General features: G+C 42.4%; 1 protein-coding gene across 1 annotated transcript in view; it reads left to right on the top strand.

The window, feature by feature from the left end:
- Window positions 1-5668, top strand: part of FRMPD2 (FERM and PDZ domain containing 2) — a 155310-nt gene extending 149642 nt beyond the window's left edge. The window contains exon 29 of the mRNA XM_081074185.1: window positions 4622-5668. Within this exon, the coding sequence (XP_080930311.1) occupies window positions 4622-4901 (280 nt within the window). The 3' untranslated portion in view covers window positions 4902-5668. The remainder of the gene's footprint in view (window positions 1-4621) is intronic.
- Window positions 5669-17237: the final 11569 nt, after the last annotated feature.

Raw genomic sequence — 17237 nt, 5'->3', positions numbered from 1 at the left:
TTTCAGCTTCCCACTTACGTGCGCGGAGAGTTGACTTTCCTGAGCTGGAGACTTCTCCAGTATCGATGAAGACCTCCTAATTCCGCAGGGTGCTGTGAAGGTCAGAAGGAGTAACACATGAAGAGCGCTATCACAGCGCCTGGTGCACAGAGGAACCAACAGAACAACAGTGTTCTTTCCCTTCCCTGAGCTATTTCCAACTAAAGAACAGGTCTGTCAATTGAAATTCCCAGCAAACTGCCAGAACTTACCATCTGCTAGGTGGCTACTTCCTATAGCCCGATGGCTGCCAGCACCCCAGCAGCCCAGAGTGTTGTGAAGAAGATGAGATTTTGCTTTTCTTTCCCTGTTCTCTTCTTTTACTGCATCGTATATCTGGAGACCCTATACCCTGTAGTAGCATATAAAGCATGATGTAAAAAGGCATGCTTATGGAGAAGCATTGGAGTAGTGCCTGCCAGAGGGACCGCTTGGTACTTGGCTGGAGTTATACAAGTTAGTTTCCAAAGTTAGGGAATAAGGTGAAAATCATGTGAAGCCACATTACCCTGAACATCACTTTGGAAGATGTGATGTGACCCCACCCCCCACCTGGTGTGGGAGCAAACTTCGTTTTCTTTGGTTGATCTCAGATGAAGTTTGATGGCTTGCGTTTGTGCGCTGTCTGCAAAATGCTTATATTTAAATGCTGGTCTTACAGGAATGAAAGGATGGTAGATTCTGGTTTCCCAGCTTACACTCATTGAGTGGAAAGTTGGTCATTGCAGAATGTTTAAGGTTATTTTTCTTCTCCCTTCTCTCTATGTCTGTCTCTCTATCTCCCTCTCTTCCCACCTCTGGCACATTCAGTTAAATTCCTGTAATTAAAATGCATGAAGTTTCAGCAACAATCATTTAGTGAAAGAGATGATAGAAGTCTTCACAGTCATGTAAGAATGCAAAATGAAGCCAGAGTCCTTGAAATGACCCAAAGTTACTTTATGCCTTCTGGGAAAGGAGGACACGCACTCTTCCTGGAATAGCAAACAATTAGGAGCCAAAGGTCTAACTCAACCGCAGCTGCCATGCCATCAGAGCAGCTGGCCAAGGGATGAATGAGGCGAGAGCTTCTGGTCAGATGGGAGGGCACAGGGGCACCCTGTGAAGGCCTGCTCTGGAGTAGGAGTATGAACTTTTCCACTTGATGTCTTAGAGACACTGCAAATGTCACCTGTTAAATGCTCAAATCGGGGCTGGCAGGAGCAGTGGCCCCAAGCTCCCAGCTGCACTAATGAGGGCTAATGGGGACATCAGGTGGGGCCTGATGCTGGATAAATGGAGAAGGCTGACCCTCACATGAAGGCAGAAACCCTGAGCTTTGCTGAAAATTCAACCACAGTAAACAGTGCAATTACAACACCATAGTATTTCAAGCCTGAAGACTTGTCTTCCTGGAAAGTGGACATGATTTTGGTGGCCCAAGTCTCTAAAGGACAGCTGTCCAGGGGAGTATGGCCTGGTGTCTTCCACTCAGTAAATACCCTGTAACAAGCAGAGGCTTCACGATGATTTCACTGACCTCAGAGCTGAACTGGGATACTTTTCCTTAAAAGCAGTTGTTGAAGAGTTGTAGGATTTGGAGGTGTGTGGGGGGACTGGTTCTGGGGCCCTGCCAGCCGTGTGGGGGAGGTGGCTGGGCAGGGAGCCCAAGGAGTCTCCACATTCTTTTAGGCATCACCTGTCTATAAAAGGCTCCCTTTGTCAGATGGCTTGATAGGAAGGTAATGAGGTCAATGAATATGTCTGGGGGTCAGCAGAGAGCTCCAAGCACTCTGGTCCTCTCAGGCTCTAGATGGGAGACCCTGAACTGGCTCTGAGCCCAGGGCGAAGGATCTTCCTCTTTACTTAGCATGGCCACCTGTCAAAGCATCTAGTCTTGCTCTAAAGCAATGCCACTGTCCTACTCAAATTCCCCAAATCGCCAAGTCTGTCTCCTTCCATGAAATAGGCTGTGCTTGGGGCTCTCACAGGCCTTCTTGTGCTTCTTCTTTCCTTGCTCACCTTTCTCCATGCCCACAATCAACTCTAGGTCAGATCTCAAGGGCAGTCTCGTGGCATGCATGGAAGGATTGTGGAAAGGGAATCATTCTTCCTTCCTGACTTGTGGTGGGATGAGGGCCAGGATTTTACCCTGGGGGAGCCACCAAGCCCCCTCCAGACATTTTGTCCACCTTGTGTCTCAGGCTGACGGCCTCCCTGGTCCCTATCCAGGTGAGGCCCATAGCCACAGACCCAAATCAAACCTGGAGAGCAAGGAGCTTATTAGAAATGTTGGAGGAGTATGTTGGTGGGAGTTGAGGTGTGGACAGTCAGGCACTGCAGTGGCTGCAGTGGCCAATGGGCACTTGTTGTCACCTGCTTCTCCTCGGCAGGGAGGGAGGGAGGGGCTGTTGCTTGGGGCGGGGGTGCGCCTGGGCAACAGGCTGGACTTCCCATTCTTTTTTTTTTTTTTTTTTTTTTTACCATATCCAGTAATTTATTATTTCCCATTCTTTAACAAAACTTCCATGGTATTCCCTCAGTATATTTATAAGAAATCATATTTTCTACACAATTTGGTCAAGTACAAGGTGTAATAAAAAATACTGTGAATGTTTAAATTTAAAAAAATTATTACAGTAAAAGACACATTGCCGTTAATCCCCCTCAAAATACTCCCATCGCTTCAAACACACTTATCCCATCATTCCTACCACTTTCTGACGCAGTTCTGGAAGTCCTCTTTTGTGAGTGTCTTTAGTTGTGCTGTTGTGGCTGCCTTGATGTCCTGAACTGATTCAAAACGTTTACCTTTCATGGTCATTTTGACTTTGGGGAAGAGCCAGAAGCTGGGTGGTGCCAGATCCAGTGAATAAAGTGGATGAGGACACACTGTAATGTTTTCATTTGATAGAAATTGCCATACTTGAAACGATGTGTGACATGGAATGTTGTCATAATCGAGGATGAAGTAACAACACTCACAAAACAGGACTTTCCAGAACTGCTTCAGAAAATGGCAAGAATGACGGGATAAGTGTGTTCGAAGTGAGGGGAAGTATTTTGTGGAGGATTAATGGCAATGTGTCTTTTACCGTAATAACATTTTTTTTTTAAATTTAAATATTCACCATATCTTTTGATCACACCTCATACTTTAGGGCTTTAAACAAATTTTCCCTTGAGGTGCTTAACCATTTTGAAATACTGGTTTCTTAAAATGAATGTTCTTCTTTAGCCCTTTTAGCATACAGTCTCCTTATATACACAAGAATATGTGTATATTCACATGAAATGTACTTTTACGTATACCCTGTAGCTCTCGTGTTCAGAAATAATATCTCATTGATAGCAAAACAGGTTGGGACAGACACTCTGGCTTTATTGGGGAGGGGGATGGGTTCTATGTATATTTGGGGGCTTGTAGCTATTGGGAGGTGCCATTGCTGATTTTAAGGGAAAAGAGTTATTACCGGAAGGGGAAAGGATGGTCAGGGGACAAGAAGCTAAGCCAACCCATTCATTTGGGGGTGGGGAAGGAGGCTGATAAACAAAATTCATGTATTTGGTAAAAAGCTAAATTTGTGTGTATTTTTTTTAGATTTTCCCACTCATCATCTCTAACCAGACTTTCAACAGCTATTTTCTGAGCGCCTCCTCCTCTGCATGTTTGAAATTGTGCAAAATGCTCTTCTTCCGTCTGCAGGGATTGCTCTTTCTAATCAAAAAGCATGCGTGGTGACTTTGTGCAGCCGCTGGATGTCTCTCCTGTCGTTGTGTCTCTGCTTCATTGCAGACAGTAAACCTCACCATTCATCTGCCTCTTGTGTCACATGGCGAGTAAATGTCATTCCAGCTGACTGCCTCCAAATGTGCACTTTTTCATCACTCAGAAAAGGACTTGATATTTGCACAGCAGTGCTTTGAAGGTCACCTGCTTGAGCTGCTCCTAGCCTCCTGCTTTAGCCCCTTCCATCTAATTCCTCTCTTGAAATAAAGATCATAATCAGAGTAGGAATAATGGCACCTTCGACTTCCTGAGACCTTACCCTGTACCAGGAGCCCTGGATGGCTGTCTCAGAATTATTTAATTTAAGCATCCCAACGTCCTATAAATTTCTTTATCTTCCCACTTTTCAGATGAGAAAACTGAAGTTCCAGAGGAGTTAATAAACTTGCCTTAGGTCTGACTGACTCCCCGTGTGAAGAGTCAGTCCTGGGACTGGGTCATAGATTTGCTTTCAATGCTGTGCCCTTTGTTAAGTCCCCCATGGTATCCTGGGCTCGGTAAGGAGATTCCTCTGCTCCCGTAATGCTTTGTGCTGCTTCTACCATAGCACTTAATGACCTGGATTGTTACTGCTCACTCTTTCCATTAATTTGGGGGCTCCTCAATGACAGGGGTCATGCCTTATGCACTGTTTGCACTGTTCACCCCCTGGTTCTAGAGCAGTCTTTAGCAAGAACTGTTTGAACTCTGGCTGGCTCTCCTGTGATGTGTCGTGATGAGCATCCTGAAAGGCAAGGGAAGGTGGAGAGAGGAATTTCTGATCAATGCTGGAAGATGCATGGGTTTCTGTTTTTCTCATCCTGAATTGTACAGCGATGAAGAAGAAGGTGACATCTGCTATCCACCTGAAGCCCCTTCTCCTACCATGAAGGATGAAGTGTATCTTACCATCAGCCATACATTGGAAGACCAGCTACCCTGTGGAGAATGTTTGGAAGCAGATTCAGGGACCATTCCCTTGCCACAGTTCTGTTCTTGGGGTGCTCTCTCACAGTCTTTGCCTCCTAAAGTCTCCCATGATAGTGAAAGCGAATGGGAAGACCTGGAGGACACAGATGATGGCCCTCAGGTGGGTAACCCTTTGTGTGGATAGGATGGGGCAGCGCTGAGTTCTTTCAGTAGGACTCAGTGTTTTCAGTCCACTTTGCTGGCTGATGGTCTGAGGACATCACTGCATTCTCTTCGCATCCCCTCTGTGGGGCGGGTGACACATCATCATGGCATGTGTTTTCACTGAGCACTTTCCATGGTCCATATCATGACAACGACCCTATAAGATTGTTATCATTCCCATTTTACAGATGACACATTTGGGACTTTCCCAGGGTCATGCAGTGAATAAGTGACTGAGTCAGAATGTAACCCCAGGTCTCCCTCTCCCTGGACCACGTGTTCGGTGCTGTGCTCTGCCACCTCCAGCACTAGCTGGGTGCACCGTCTCTCCCCAGGCCTCTGTCTTTTGGTGGCTGCTGGTGAAGTGCTCATGTCTGTTCTATCTGCTGCTGCCTCCCCCTGGGCTCCGTGGATTTCAGAGGAGAGTCTGGGATCATGTAACATGGCCCTTCTTGTTGAGCCACTGCGGTTCAGCACAGCGAACTCTTTCCTGATCAAGAAAGTCAAACTACTCACAAAAGATGCTGGCAGAAGTTGGGACTAGGTCACCAGGCCGGGGTCATATACTGATGACGACATGGGAGGAGTAAGTGTAACAAAAACTGTCAGACTCAGAATAAAGCGGGCTAAACTCTTGACAGGTTGCTAAACCACCAATATTCTGTGAAAAGCCTACAACGTATGTAGTTCTAGTAGTTAAAAAATGCTGAATGTTCAAGAAACTGTCACATAAACACATTTTCAAGGTGCACTGACACTTACTGAGGCATTGCCTCATGAAGATTCTGCTGTCATTGAAACACACCTGCTCACTTTCATTCCATTGTGTCCCAGCTACATTTGCACCAAATGACTGAAGTGGATTCTTAGAGGACAGGGCAAGCAAGCTGATAAGGTGGGTGGATATTTAAAATTCAAATATGATAAAAGAGCCGGTTCTTATCTGAAACGGGAAGCAACAAGTTAATAGAGGGGATGACATGGAGGCTTTGAAGACCATGCATGCCATTTGTGGGGAAATTGGACACCCTGACCACTTTGGGAATGAGTCATTATGGATTCACAAAAGTGTGGAGCATTCAGGGAATGGCTTACATGGCGCAGGTGGCAGTCTTCCAGAGAAGGCTCCTCAGGCTGGGGAGCTGAGAGCCCACAGAGTCAGCAATTGCTTGGGGGACTGACAGAGAAGCAACTAAGGACCGTGAGTGTCAGTATTTATGAAATGTCCCATGAGATCTGCAGTGCCCTGATGGAGGCTGTGGAGAGCAGAGCAGTGACAGCAGGGCTTTGTGGTTGAGGGGCTCAGGTGCCAAGCCCTGCCCTACTGCTCACTAGCTGGGTAACCTGCAGCAAATAGCTTTTAAACTGTCTACGACTCAGCTAACTGACTGCCAGATGGAGATAACAAAACCCCCGTCATACTGTTACTGTAAGAGTTAGAGGACAATGTGTGTCCAGTGTTTAACGCACTGCCTGGCACATAGTAAAGACTCGAAAGTGTTAGCTATTTTTATTATCAATCATAAAGAAGGAAATGACTTCAGTGAGATCATGCAACCTTATGAATGCACCCAATCCTGTTCTTTTTTTCATGTGGACAAAAGAACTAGGCAGTCAGAGCTGTGCTCTCACATGAGGTGTGGGGTGGAATGGGGAGAAGTACTGGTTAATGCAAGGCTATTAGGGTCTGGGGTGGACTGAATAGCTCTCAGCTATGGACAATGGCTAAGAATGTAGGTAGGCTGAGTCCAGATGCAGTCACATATCCTTTCCTGCTGACGGAAAGCGGGCATGCAGGCAGGAGAGCTCAAGGTATGAGTTCTTAGCCTGGATGCCATGGGGCAGCCCACAGATGTGCTTAAAGCATACACAGACGCCACCACGCCGAGAAGGCTGACCTATATGCTTTTTTTGGGAAAAGCAGCTCTTAACATTCTTTAAATTCTCTAAGAGATCTGTAACCCCCAAAAGGTAAAGGACCTTTGTTGTATATATCCTCTCTCTCATCCTAGAAATGGGGAGAAGTCTTGGAGGATATAAAGAGGACTTTGCTTTTGGATAGAGAAGTACATCCTTTAAACCTGTATAACAAATTATTTTATTTTGTCCTCTTAGACATTAAGACAGTAATAGTGCATAGGTAGTTTCTATAGTGATTTCATTTAATCCTCACATCCACTTTAAATGGTGTTCTTATTCCTCTTTTGTAAATGGGGCTTAGAAGGTTTATTATAATTTTTTAAAGATCACACAGCTAGTAGGAGCGGATTCACACGGATTCTACTTTCGGTGCATTTTTACATTTCCCCAAGAATGTGTCTTTCCATGCGAGCTTGTGTAACACACACGTCTTTCCATCATGTGCCATGAGTCCTGCTTTTCCCCTCACAGGATATTTCTCTGTAATGAGGCTTAATCAAGTCCTGCTGTCCAGCAAGATTAGAAGGCAATGCAACTGTTCTGGTTAGAGAAGGCTGCTGGCCCAATGGTGATGCCATCCCGTCACAGCTCCTTATTGTTTTCGGGGAATGCAGTCTGCTGAGGCAGAGAGTTTCTGCATGGAGTCCTTTGGACTGTGATCAGATGGTAAAGCCCTCGGGTGTTCTTGGTTCAGAGACTGTGCCCACAGGCTCTGCCACCAGGAAAGAGAAGGTGCCCAAGAAGGTGACCTGGATGGAGGGTCTGGCCCAATTTTTAAGAACTAACTTTGAAAAGATCATGTGTGTCACGGCGGTACATTTTGGCTAGTGGCTGTGACCACTCTTCAGTTTTGGTATTTAAGTCGTGTGTGTGTGTCCTTGCACTCGTGGCTTTCCTGTGAAAGAAGTTGAGAACAAACCTCCTACATCAAGATAAACAAGGACAAGGCAAGATCTTGCTGCTGCACTGGTACACACTTCCTGGGACAGATGTACTGTTCCAGTTTCCACCCTTTAGTTCTCCATTAGTGCAAGGAGTTTTCAATCTGTTATGGGTCTTGGCTCAAAGGCCATGAGTGTACTGTACTTTGACATCTTTCTGTGTTCTTCACATGCAACTCCATATGGGTATACATTCTGTTGAAAGAAGTTTCCTTTTGGAGTCAACAACCTGATTCTGAAGATTATATACAGGAAAAATAAGACAGGAACATTTAATTACGAAAGGGAGAGTGAAGTGGTAAATCTAGCATTACCAGGTATTAGACATACAGTCAACATCATAACAAAAAACTAAAACCATGTGGGATTAGCAAATGCACAAAAGAAATAGACCTGATGGACCACAGTGTGAGCCAAGGAACACACTCGGCACTACATACTGGGAAACACAAGGCAGTCAGCCTCTCAATGTGGGGGCAGGAGGGCAACTGCACAGAGAGAACGAGGATAACTGAAAAAGATGATTTGGATTCAAAGCTACTTCATCTACTAAAATTACATACAGGTGATTAAATGCAAAAAACCCCCACCCCAAACCAAAAAAGAAAAAAACAAAAAACCCACATCAGGAAAAAAGCTGGTAGAAAACAAAACAGACTCCAAGTGTGTCAGATCTACAGAGGAATAGTAAACTTAACTCTAGCTAACAGTAATAGATAAAAAGAATAACAAAGAACTACAAGGTTGATGATATTGAAATAACAATGACAAAATTCATGTAAAAAGGAGCAATAGATTGGGAAGCCACTTACATAATTGTAAATTGAGATTAATATTTATAAAGCCCATTAAAATTTATAATAGATTAATGAAAAATTTCAATAGATAATTATACAATAAAAGAGAAAATGATGGACAAACACAATTCTAATCAAAATAATGTCAGTGTTACTCATTTATATTCATCATATTTGCAAACTTAAAAAAATACTATCCAATATTGGCAAAATTTTGGTGAAGCTGGACATTGTCGCGTCCCGCGTGACGAAGGTTGTGGGGAGCGAGGAGGGTGGCGCAGGGTTAAGAAAAGACAGTAGCCATGAATAGAGTGAAGTGGGGCCAAGGGGACTGCAGCCTCTAGGACTGGGCGCCAAATCGGGCCTACGCATTAGCTTTTCTTAGGAGGGGAAGTAAAGGAGATAAAGTTTGTCAGTCTCGGGATACTGAAAAAAATGGCGGCGTGAGGTGAGCCTCTGTAACGCTCCCCTGGAATTTACAACGAATCGAACAACAATAACTCCACAAAGGACTCCTTGCACAGCAGACAGGCAAGACGAAGAGGCCGACTACTGAATTCACCTCCAGGTGGGTGAATCGCGCGAGCGGGGGAGGAGGGAGAGGAGAAGTGCGGAGACGGAGCCGCGCGGGCGCAGGACTCAGACCTAGCTCAGTGCTCGGAGCCCGCTGCTCCCGGAACTACCGCCGCTGCGGGAGAGGGAAGGACTCGGACTGCTAGGGCTCCGCTTACGGCCCACAGGGCTGAGGGGGCAGCATACAAAACCGCTGAACCCAACGCTCGCTCACGGCAGACCTCGGAGCAAAGACTGAGGGAAGAGGGCTGAAATCGGTGGTTTAAGCCCTCACTGCTGAGCGGAGAGCGGAAGCCTTAGGCACGGAGACTAGCCGCCCCCTCCCTACCCTCCCAGAGCTCGCCCCGCCCCCACCTGCCTGATGCTAGAAGCGATAAAGTAGCAGTGTCGGATCAAAGGACAGAATATTTGCTGCTCTGAGAACTGTGGACCGCAGACACAGATTTGCAGCTCAACTAGTTCCGGCAAAGGGGAGGGAGCTGTGGAAGCAGGACTGGCTGTGGTGGTGGTCGCCGCCATTGCTCTGGGCCACCTCTCACAACTCACCCCGCCCCTAGCCCCACCTATCTGGGCGGATCCCTGCAGGAGTAAACAGAACTGCTGAAACATTCGGGCTCTGAATCTGGTGCAGAAAGAGCTTTGGAACTCCAAAAGCTCTTCGCATACCTATCAACCTGTTGCAGAAGACACTCCTGTAGATGTCGAGGAAGAGAAATAGTAAATCAGTGATTGCCATGAATAACCAAGGCAACAAGATAGCTCAGAAAGAAAGTGAAAAGTCTCCAGAAAAGGAACTTAGAGATATGGACCTTTGTGATTTAAATGACAGAGAATTCAAGATCGCAATTCTGAAAAAACTGAACGAGATGCAAGAAAACACAGAAAGGCAGTTTAATGAACTCAGAAACACAATCAAAGAACACCATGAGCATTTTACAAAAGAGATTGAAATCTTGAAAAAGAACCAAATAGAATTTCTGGAGATTAAGAACTCAATAGAAGAAATTAACAATAAAATATCCAGCTTAGGTAGTAGAGTTGACCAGATGGAGGAAAGAATCAGTGACATCGAAGATAGGAACCTGGAATTTACACAGAGGGAAGAAGAAAGAGACTTGAGACTTAAAAGAAATGAAAGAACTCTACAAGAACTTTCTGACTCCATCAGAAAGAGCAATATAAGAATAATGGGTATACCAGAAGGAGAAGAAAGAGGGAAGGGAACAGAGAATATATTCAAACAAATCGTCGATGAGAACTTCCCAAACTTGTGGACAGAACTGGATCCTCAAATCCAAGAAGCAAATAGAACACCTAATTACCTCAATCCCAACAGGCCTTCACCAAGGCACATTGTATTGAAGCTGTCTAAAATCAATGATAAAGAAAGAATCCTCAAGGCAGCCAGGGAAAAGAAGACGGTAACCTACAAAGGAAAGCCCATTAGATTATCATCAGATTTTTCAGCAGAAACTCTACAAGCTAGGAGGGAATGGAACCAAATATTCAAACTATTGAAAGAGAGAAATCATGAGCCAAGAATAATATATCCAGCAAAGATCTCCTTTAGATATGAAGGAGGAATAAAGACCTTTCCAGACATCCAGAAGCTGAGGGAATTTTCTAATACACGACCTGCACTACAAGAAATACTAAAGGAGGCTATTAGACCACCATCAACAGGGACAACTTGTGGCAACCGAAACATAAAAAGGGGGAGCGTAAAGGCCTGAACTGGAATATGGGAATAGAGAAAGTAAGCGGACTGAAGAAACTGGAATACTCTAAATATCAAACTTTCTTTTACATAAACTCAAGGGTAACCACTCAAAAAACATCCAAATCTGAAATATATACTGTAATAAAAGAAGAAACAGAGGGAAACATCATAGAATACTACCACACAGAAATAACAGACAACAACAAAAAGGCAAAGAAACAATGGAGACACAGCCTTACCAGAAAACTAAAGACAGAATGACAGGAAATCCTCACATATCAATAATCACCCTAAATGTAAATGGACTGAACTCACCAATAAAGAGACACAGAGTAGCAGATTGGATCAAAAAACTAAACCCAACCATATGCTGCCTACAAGAGACACATCTCAGCTACAAGGACAAGCATAGACTCAAAGTGAAAGGGTGGAAATTGACACTTCAAGCAAATGGTACCCAGAAAAAATCAGGTGTAGCCATAATGATTTCCGATGAAACAGACTTCAGGGTGAAAAAGATAACAAGAGACAAAGATGGACATTTCATAATGGTAAAGGGGACTATACAACAAGAAGACATAACAGTCATCAATATTTATGCCCCCAATCAGGGAGCACCGAAATATACCAAGCAACTACTAACAGAACTAAAGGGAGAAATTGACCAAAACACAATTATACTAGGGGACTTAAATACATCATTGACAGCTATGGATAGATCATCCAAACAGAAGATAAATAACGAAATCGCAGCCCTAAATGACACATTAGATGAATTGGACATGATTGACATATATAGAGCACTTCATCCTAAAACATCAGACTATACATTCTTTTCTAGTGTACATGGAACATTCTCAAGGATAGACCATATATTGGGACACAAAATCAGCCTCAGCAAATTTAAGAAGATTGAAATCATACCAAGCATATTCTCTGATCACAAAGCTTTGAAATTGGATATCAACTGCAAAAAGAAAGCAGGAAAAAACACAAATACATGGAGATTAAACAACATACTTTTAAAGAACGACTGGGTCAAAGAAGAAATTAGAGGAGAGCTCAAAAGATACATAGAAACAAATGACAATGAAAATACATCCTACCAAAATTTTTGGGATGCCGCGAAAGCAGTTTTAAGAAGGAAATTTATATCATTACAGGCCTATCTCAAGAAACAAGAAAAATCCCAAATAAATAACCTCATGTTACACCTTAAAAAACTAGAAAAAGAAGAACAAGCAAAACCCAAGGTCAGCAGAAGAAAGGAAATAACAAAAATCAGAGCAGAACTAAATGAAATAGAGAACAAAAAGACAATAGAAAAAATTAATGTGACAAAAAGCTGGTTCTTTGAAAAGATTAACAAAATCGACAAACCCTTGGCTAGACTCACTAAGATAAAAAGAGAGAAGACACTAATTAACAAAATCAGAAATGAAAAAGGGGAAGTTATCACGGACACCACAGAAATACAAAGGATTATCCAAGAATACTATGAAGGACTATATGCCACCAAATTTAATAACTTAGAAGAAATGGACAAGTTCTTAGAAACATATAGCCTTCCAAGGCTGAACCAAGAAGAAGTGGAAAATCTAAACAGGCCGATCACCAGTAACGAAATTGAATCAGTCATCAAAAACCTTCCCAAAAGCAAAACTCCTGGACCAGATGGCTTCACCAGTGAATTCTACCAAACCTTCAAAGAGGATCTAATACCAATCCTGCTCAAACTCTTCCAAAAAATTGAAGAAGAGTCAGTACTCCCTAACTCATTTTATGAGGCCAACATTACCCTGATACCAAAACCTGGTAAGGACAACACAAAAAAAGAAAACTACAGACCTATATCTCTAATGAATACAGATGCTAAAATCCTAAACAAAATTCTAGCAAATCGAATACAACAATGCATTAAAAAGATTATTCATCACGACCAAGTGGGGTTCATCCCCGGGGCACAAGGATGGTTCAACATACGCAAATCCATCAATGTGATACATCACATAAACAAAATAAAGGACAAAAACCATATGATTCTATCAATTGATGCAGAAAAAGCATTTGATAAGATACAACATCCATTTATGATTAAAACACTTACTAAAATTGGTATAGAAGGAAAATACCTCAACATAATAAAGGCCATATACGACAAGCCCTCAGCTAACCTCATAATTAATGGTGAAAAGCTGAAGCCCTTTGCTCTACGTTCAGGAACACGACAAGGTTGTCCCCTATCACCTCTGCTTTTCAACAGAGTGTTGGAAGTCCTCGCCAGAGCTATCAGGCAAGAGAAAGAAATAAAAGGCATCCAAATTGGGAATGAAGAAGTTAAATTGTCACTCTTTGCAGATGACATGATGCTATACATAGAAAACCCTAAAGACTCCACCAAAAAGCTATTAGAAACAATCAATGAATATAGTAAAGTTGCTGGCTACAAAATCAACGTACAAAAGTCCATTGCTTTCCTATATACCAACAATGAAATCTCAGAAAAAGAGATAGAAAAAACAATTCCTTTTGCAATTGCAGCAAAAAGAATAAAATACCTAGGAATAAACTTAACCAAGGATGTGAATGATTTATATGCTGAAAACTATAAGACATTTTTGAAAGAAATTGAAGAAGACACAAAGAAATGGAAAGACATTCCGTGCTCATGGATTGGAAGAATCAACATCGTTAAAATGGCCATATTACCCAAAGCCATATACAGATTTAATGCAATCCCCATTAAAATCCCAATGGCATTTTTTAAAGAAATAGAACAAAAAATCATCAGATTTGTTTGGAACCACAAAAGACCCCGAATAGCCAAAGCAATATTAAAAAAAAAGAACAATACTGGAGGTATCACACTCCCTGATTTTTCCTTGTACTACAGGGCTACAATAATCAAAACAGCTTGGTATTGGCGGAAAAACAGACTCATAGACCAATGGAATAGAATTGAGAACCCAGAAATAAAACCACATAAATATGGACAGATAATTTTTGACAAAGAAGCTAAAAACATACAATGGAGAAAAGACAGCCTCTTCAATAAATGGTGCTGGCAGAATTGGATAGCCACGTGCAAAAGAATGAAACTGGACTGCTATCTGTCACCATGTACCAAAATTAATTCAAAATGGATCAAAGACTTAAGCATAAGACCTGACACAATAAACTGCATTGAAGAAAACATAGGTACTAAACTTATGGACCTTGGGTTCAAAGAGCATTTTATGAATTTGACTCCAAAGGCAATGGAAGTAAAAACTAAAATAAACAAATGGGATTATATGAAACTGAAAAGCTTCTGCACAGCAAAAGAAACTATTGACAAAATAATGAGGCAACCAACTGAATGGGAGAAGATTTTCGCAAACAGTTCCTCTGATAAGGGGCTAATATCCAAAATATACAAGGAACTCATGAAACTCAACAACAAAAAAACAAACAACCCAATTGAAAAATGGACAGAGGACCTGAAGAGACATTTCTCCAAAGAGGATATACAAATGGCAAATAGACATATGAAAAAATGCTCAACATCGCTAATCATCAGAGAAATGCAAATGAAAACCACAATGAGATATCACCTCACCCCAGTCAGAATGGCTTTCATCAACAAAACAAATAGTAACAAGTGTTGGAGAGGCTGTGGAGAAAAAGGAACTCTCATACACTGTTGGTGGGAATGCAGACTGGTGCAGCCGCTATGGAAGGCAGTGTGGAGGTTCCTCAAGAAATTACGAATAGAATTACCATATGACCCAGCAATCGCTCTCCTGGGTATCTACCCCAAAAATATAAAAGCATTTCTCTACAGAGACACGTGTACTCCAATGTTCATTGCAGCTTTGTTTACGGTGGCCAAGACATGGAAACAACCAAAATGTCCTTCGATAGATGAATGGATAAAGAAGTTGTGGTACATATACACAATGGAATACTATTCGGCGTTAAGGAAAGATGATATAGGAGCATTTGTGACAACATGGATGGATCTCGAGAGAATAATGCTAAGTGAAATAAGTCAGACAGAAAAAGCAGAGAACCCTATGATTTCACTGATATGTGGTATATAAACCAAAAAGAACAAGACAAACAAATGAGAAACAAAAACTCATAGACACAGACAATAATTTAGTGGTTACCAGAGGGTAAGGGGGTGGGGGGTGGGTGATGAGGGTAAAGTGGATCAAATATATGGTGATGGAAGGAGAACTGACTCTGGGTGGTGAACACACAATGGGATTTATAGACGATGTAATACAGAATTGAACACCTGAAATCTATGTAAATTTACTAACAATTGTCACCCCAATAAAATTAATTAAAAAAAAAAAAAAAGTTTGTCAGTCTCAAGATCTGTGAATCCTATACTTCACAATAGGAAACTGATTCAAGCCAATCACCCTTGCCTGCAGGCAGCTGAATGTGTCTCAGGATGTATATACTTCCCCAAGGGACAAAACCTATATGCATGTGAATAGATGGAGAGCACATCATGGAATCTCTTCCCCTGCAGGTTGTGGGAAGGAATGCAGCCACAGAGGCAGAGGCTCTCCTTAGCTGGGGGGAAGATGGGGGGGGCTGTGCCCACCTCTATGAACCCTGTGGATTCTCCTGTTGGTCCCCACTCGACTGCGCCTTGCTTGAGTTGTCCCCCTCTTGGGGAATCTTACTTGTCATTCGCTGACCAGCCATCTTTCTGGCGCCAAACAGGAAGATAAAAGGTGCAAGTACAAAGGTGAAGCAATGTCCCTGAAAGGATCCATCTCACAGACTCTCCTTGCTTTAGGGGCAGGTACAAGGAGACAGACGGGTAGGCTGCTGCGTGGCAACAGGACATGCTCAGAAATATTAAAAGTCTTAAAATTGCTTATGTCCAATGACCTAACAATGCCATTCCTGAGAATTTATCTCAAAAAAATAATTCAGAATCAGAAAAAAAAATCCGTGTATTTTAAGATATTCATTGGAGTGCTCTTGGTAACAGCAACAAATTAAAAATGGCAAAATGCGTTAGAATATGGTAATATTAAAGACAAATTATGTCAATGGTGAAAAATTAATGGAATACTCTAGAAATGACAATAGAATAAAATACAGTAATATTAAGTATAGAATGGTAAAAAAGACAAATATAGTACAGTAGCACAATGAAATATTATACAGCCAAGAAAACAAATTTTAAAAAGTCACAACTTAGGGCCGGCCCGGTGGCTCAGGTGGTTAGAGCTCCATGCTCCTAACTCCGAAGGATGCCGGTTCGATTCCCACATGGGCCAGTGGGCTCTCAACCACAAGGTTGCCAGTTCGATTCCTCGAGTCCCGCAAGGGATGGTGGGCTGTGCCCCCTGCAACTAGAAACGGCAACTGGACCTGGAGCTGAGCTGCGCCCTCCACAACTAAGACTGAAAGGACAACAACTTGAAGCTGAACAGCACCCTCCACAACTAAGATTGAAAGGACAACAACTTGACTTGGAAAAAAGGCCTGAAAATACACACTGTTCCCCAATAAAGTCCTGTACCCCTTCCCCAATAAAATCTTAAAAAAAAAGTCACAACTTAGAAAAGTGTTTGATATAGTACCTCAAAATCGTATGCTCACTGCTGATTACAGTGATAGAAAAGCATGTATACACAAAGGGAAGTTCAATGCACAGATGGAATGTTCAGCAACGGAAGAGAAACCATCCAGTGTTTGGAAGATGGGCTTAGGAGAATATATGTTGTTAAAAATTCCTTTACTTTTATATATTTATTACTTATATAGTGAATTTTACATGAAAATAGAGACTGAAAGCAACAAACAAAAACCAAGACTAAGGTTGAAATAAGCCTGTGCTCTAAAACCTAATTTATGCACTCTTCTCCATGTGCTTTTATTTCTAATTTCCTGTTCCTTTTATGATAGGAAAGTCTTATAAGTCATTTGGCTTGTTCTTCTGTTAATGAAAAAGAAATTTCCAGGCATCTGAACAGTCTTGTTTCAGATGCTCTTAGGCAGCAGCCAGCTCCCTTGGTGCACTATTACAGTTTTGTAGACCTCATGGTTAGGGAATTGATTAAGTGTGTAATGAAGTGAATAAATAACAGTTTTTACAATCTGGAACTACTTGCACTCTGCTGAACTCTGGCTGCCTATTTACTCTTTGGAAAAGAAATGGGTGGCTAAAGGTTCAAAATTAATCTAGTCTCCCCTTCCCTCAGGTCTGTTTACTTCTTTTGAATCCTGTCTCCATGAAGAACTTGTTAATTTGCCTTAGGCAGATTTAATTGCAGCTGCCACTTGCTTTGTCTCAGGGCAAATATCAGAAAGAACAGCTCAGTCCTAAGGGACTCAGCTCATTGCCTACAAAC

The sequence above is a fragment of the Rhinolophus hipposideros genome (assembly GCF_964194185.1).
Source record: "Rhinolophus hipposideros genome assembly, chromosome: 15".
In the NCBI taxonomy this organism is placed as follows: Eukaryota; Metazoa; Chordata; class Mammalia; order Chiroptera; family Rhinolophidae; genus Rhinolophus; species Rhinolophus hipposideros.
Note: the sequence above shows the minus strand (reverse complement) of the source record. Positions and strands in the feature narration are given on the sequence as shown.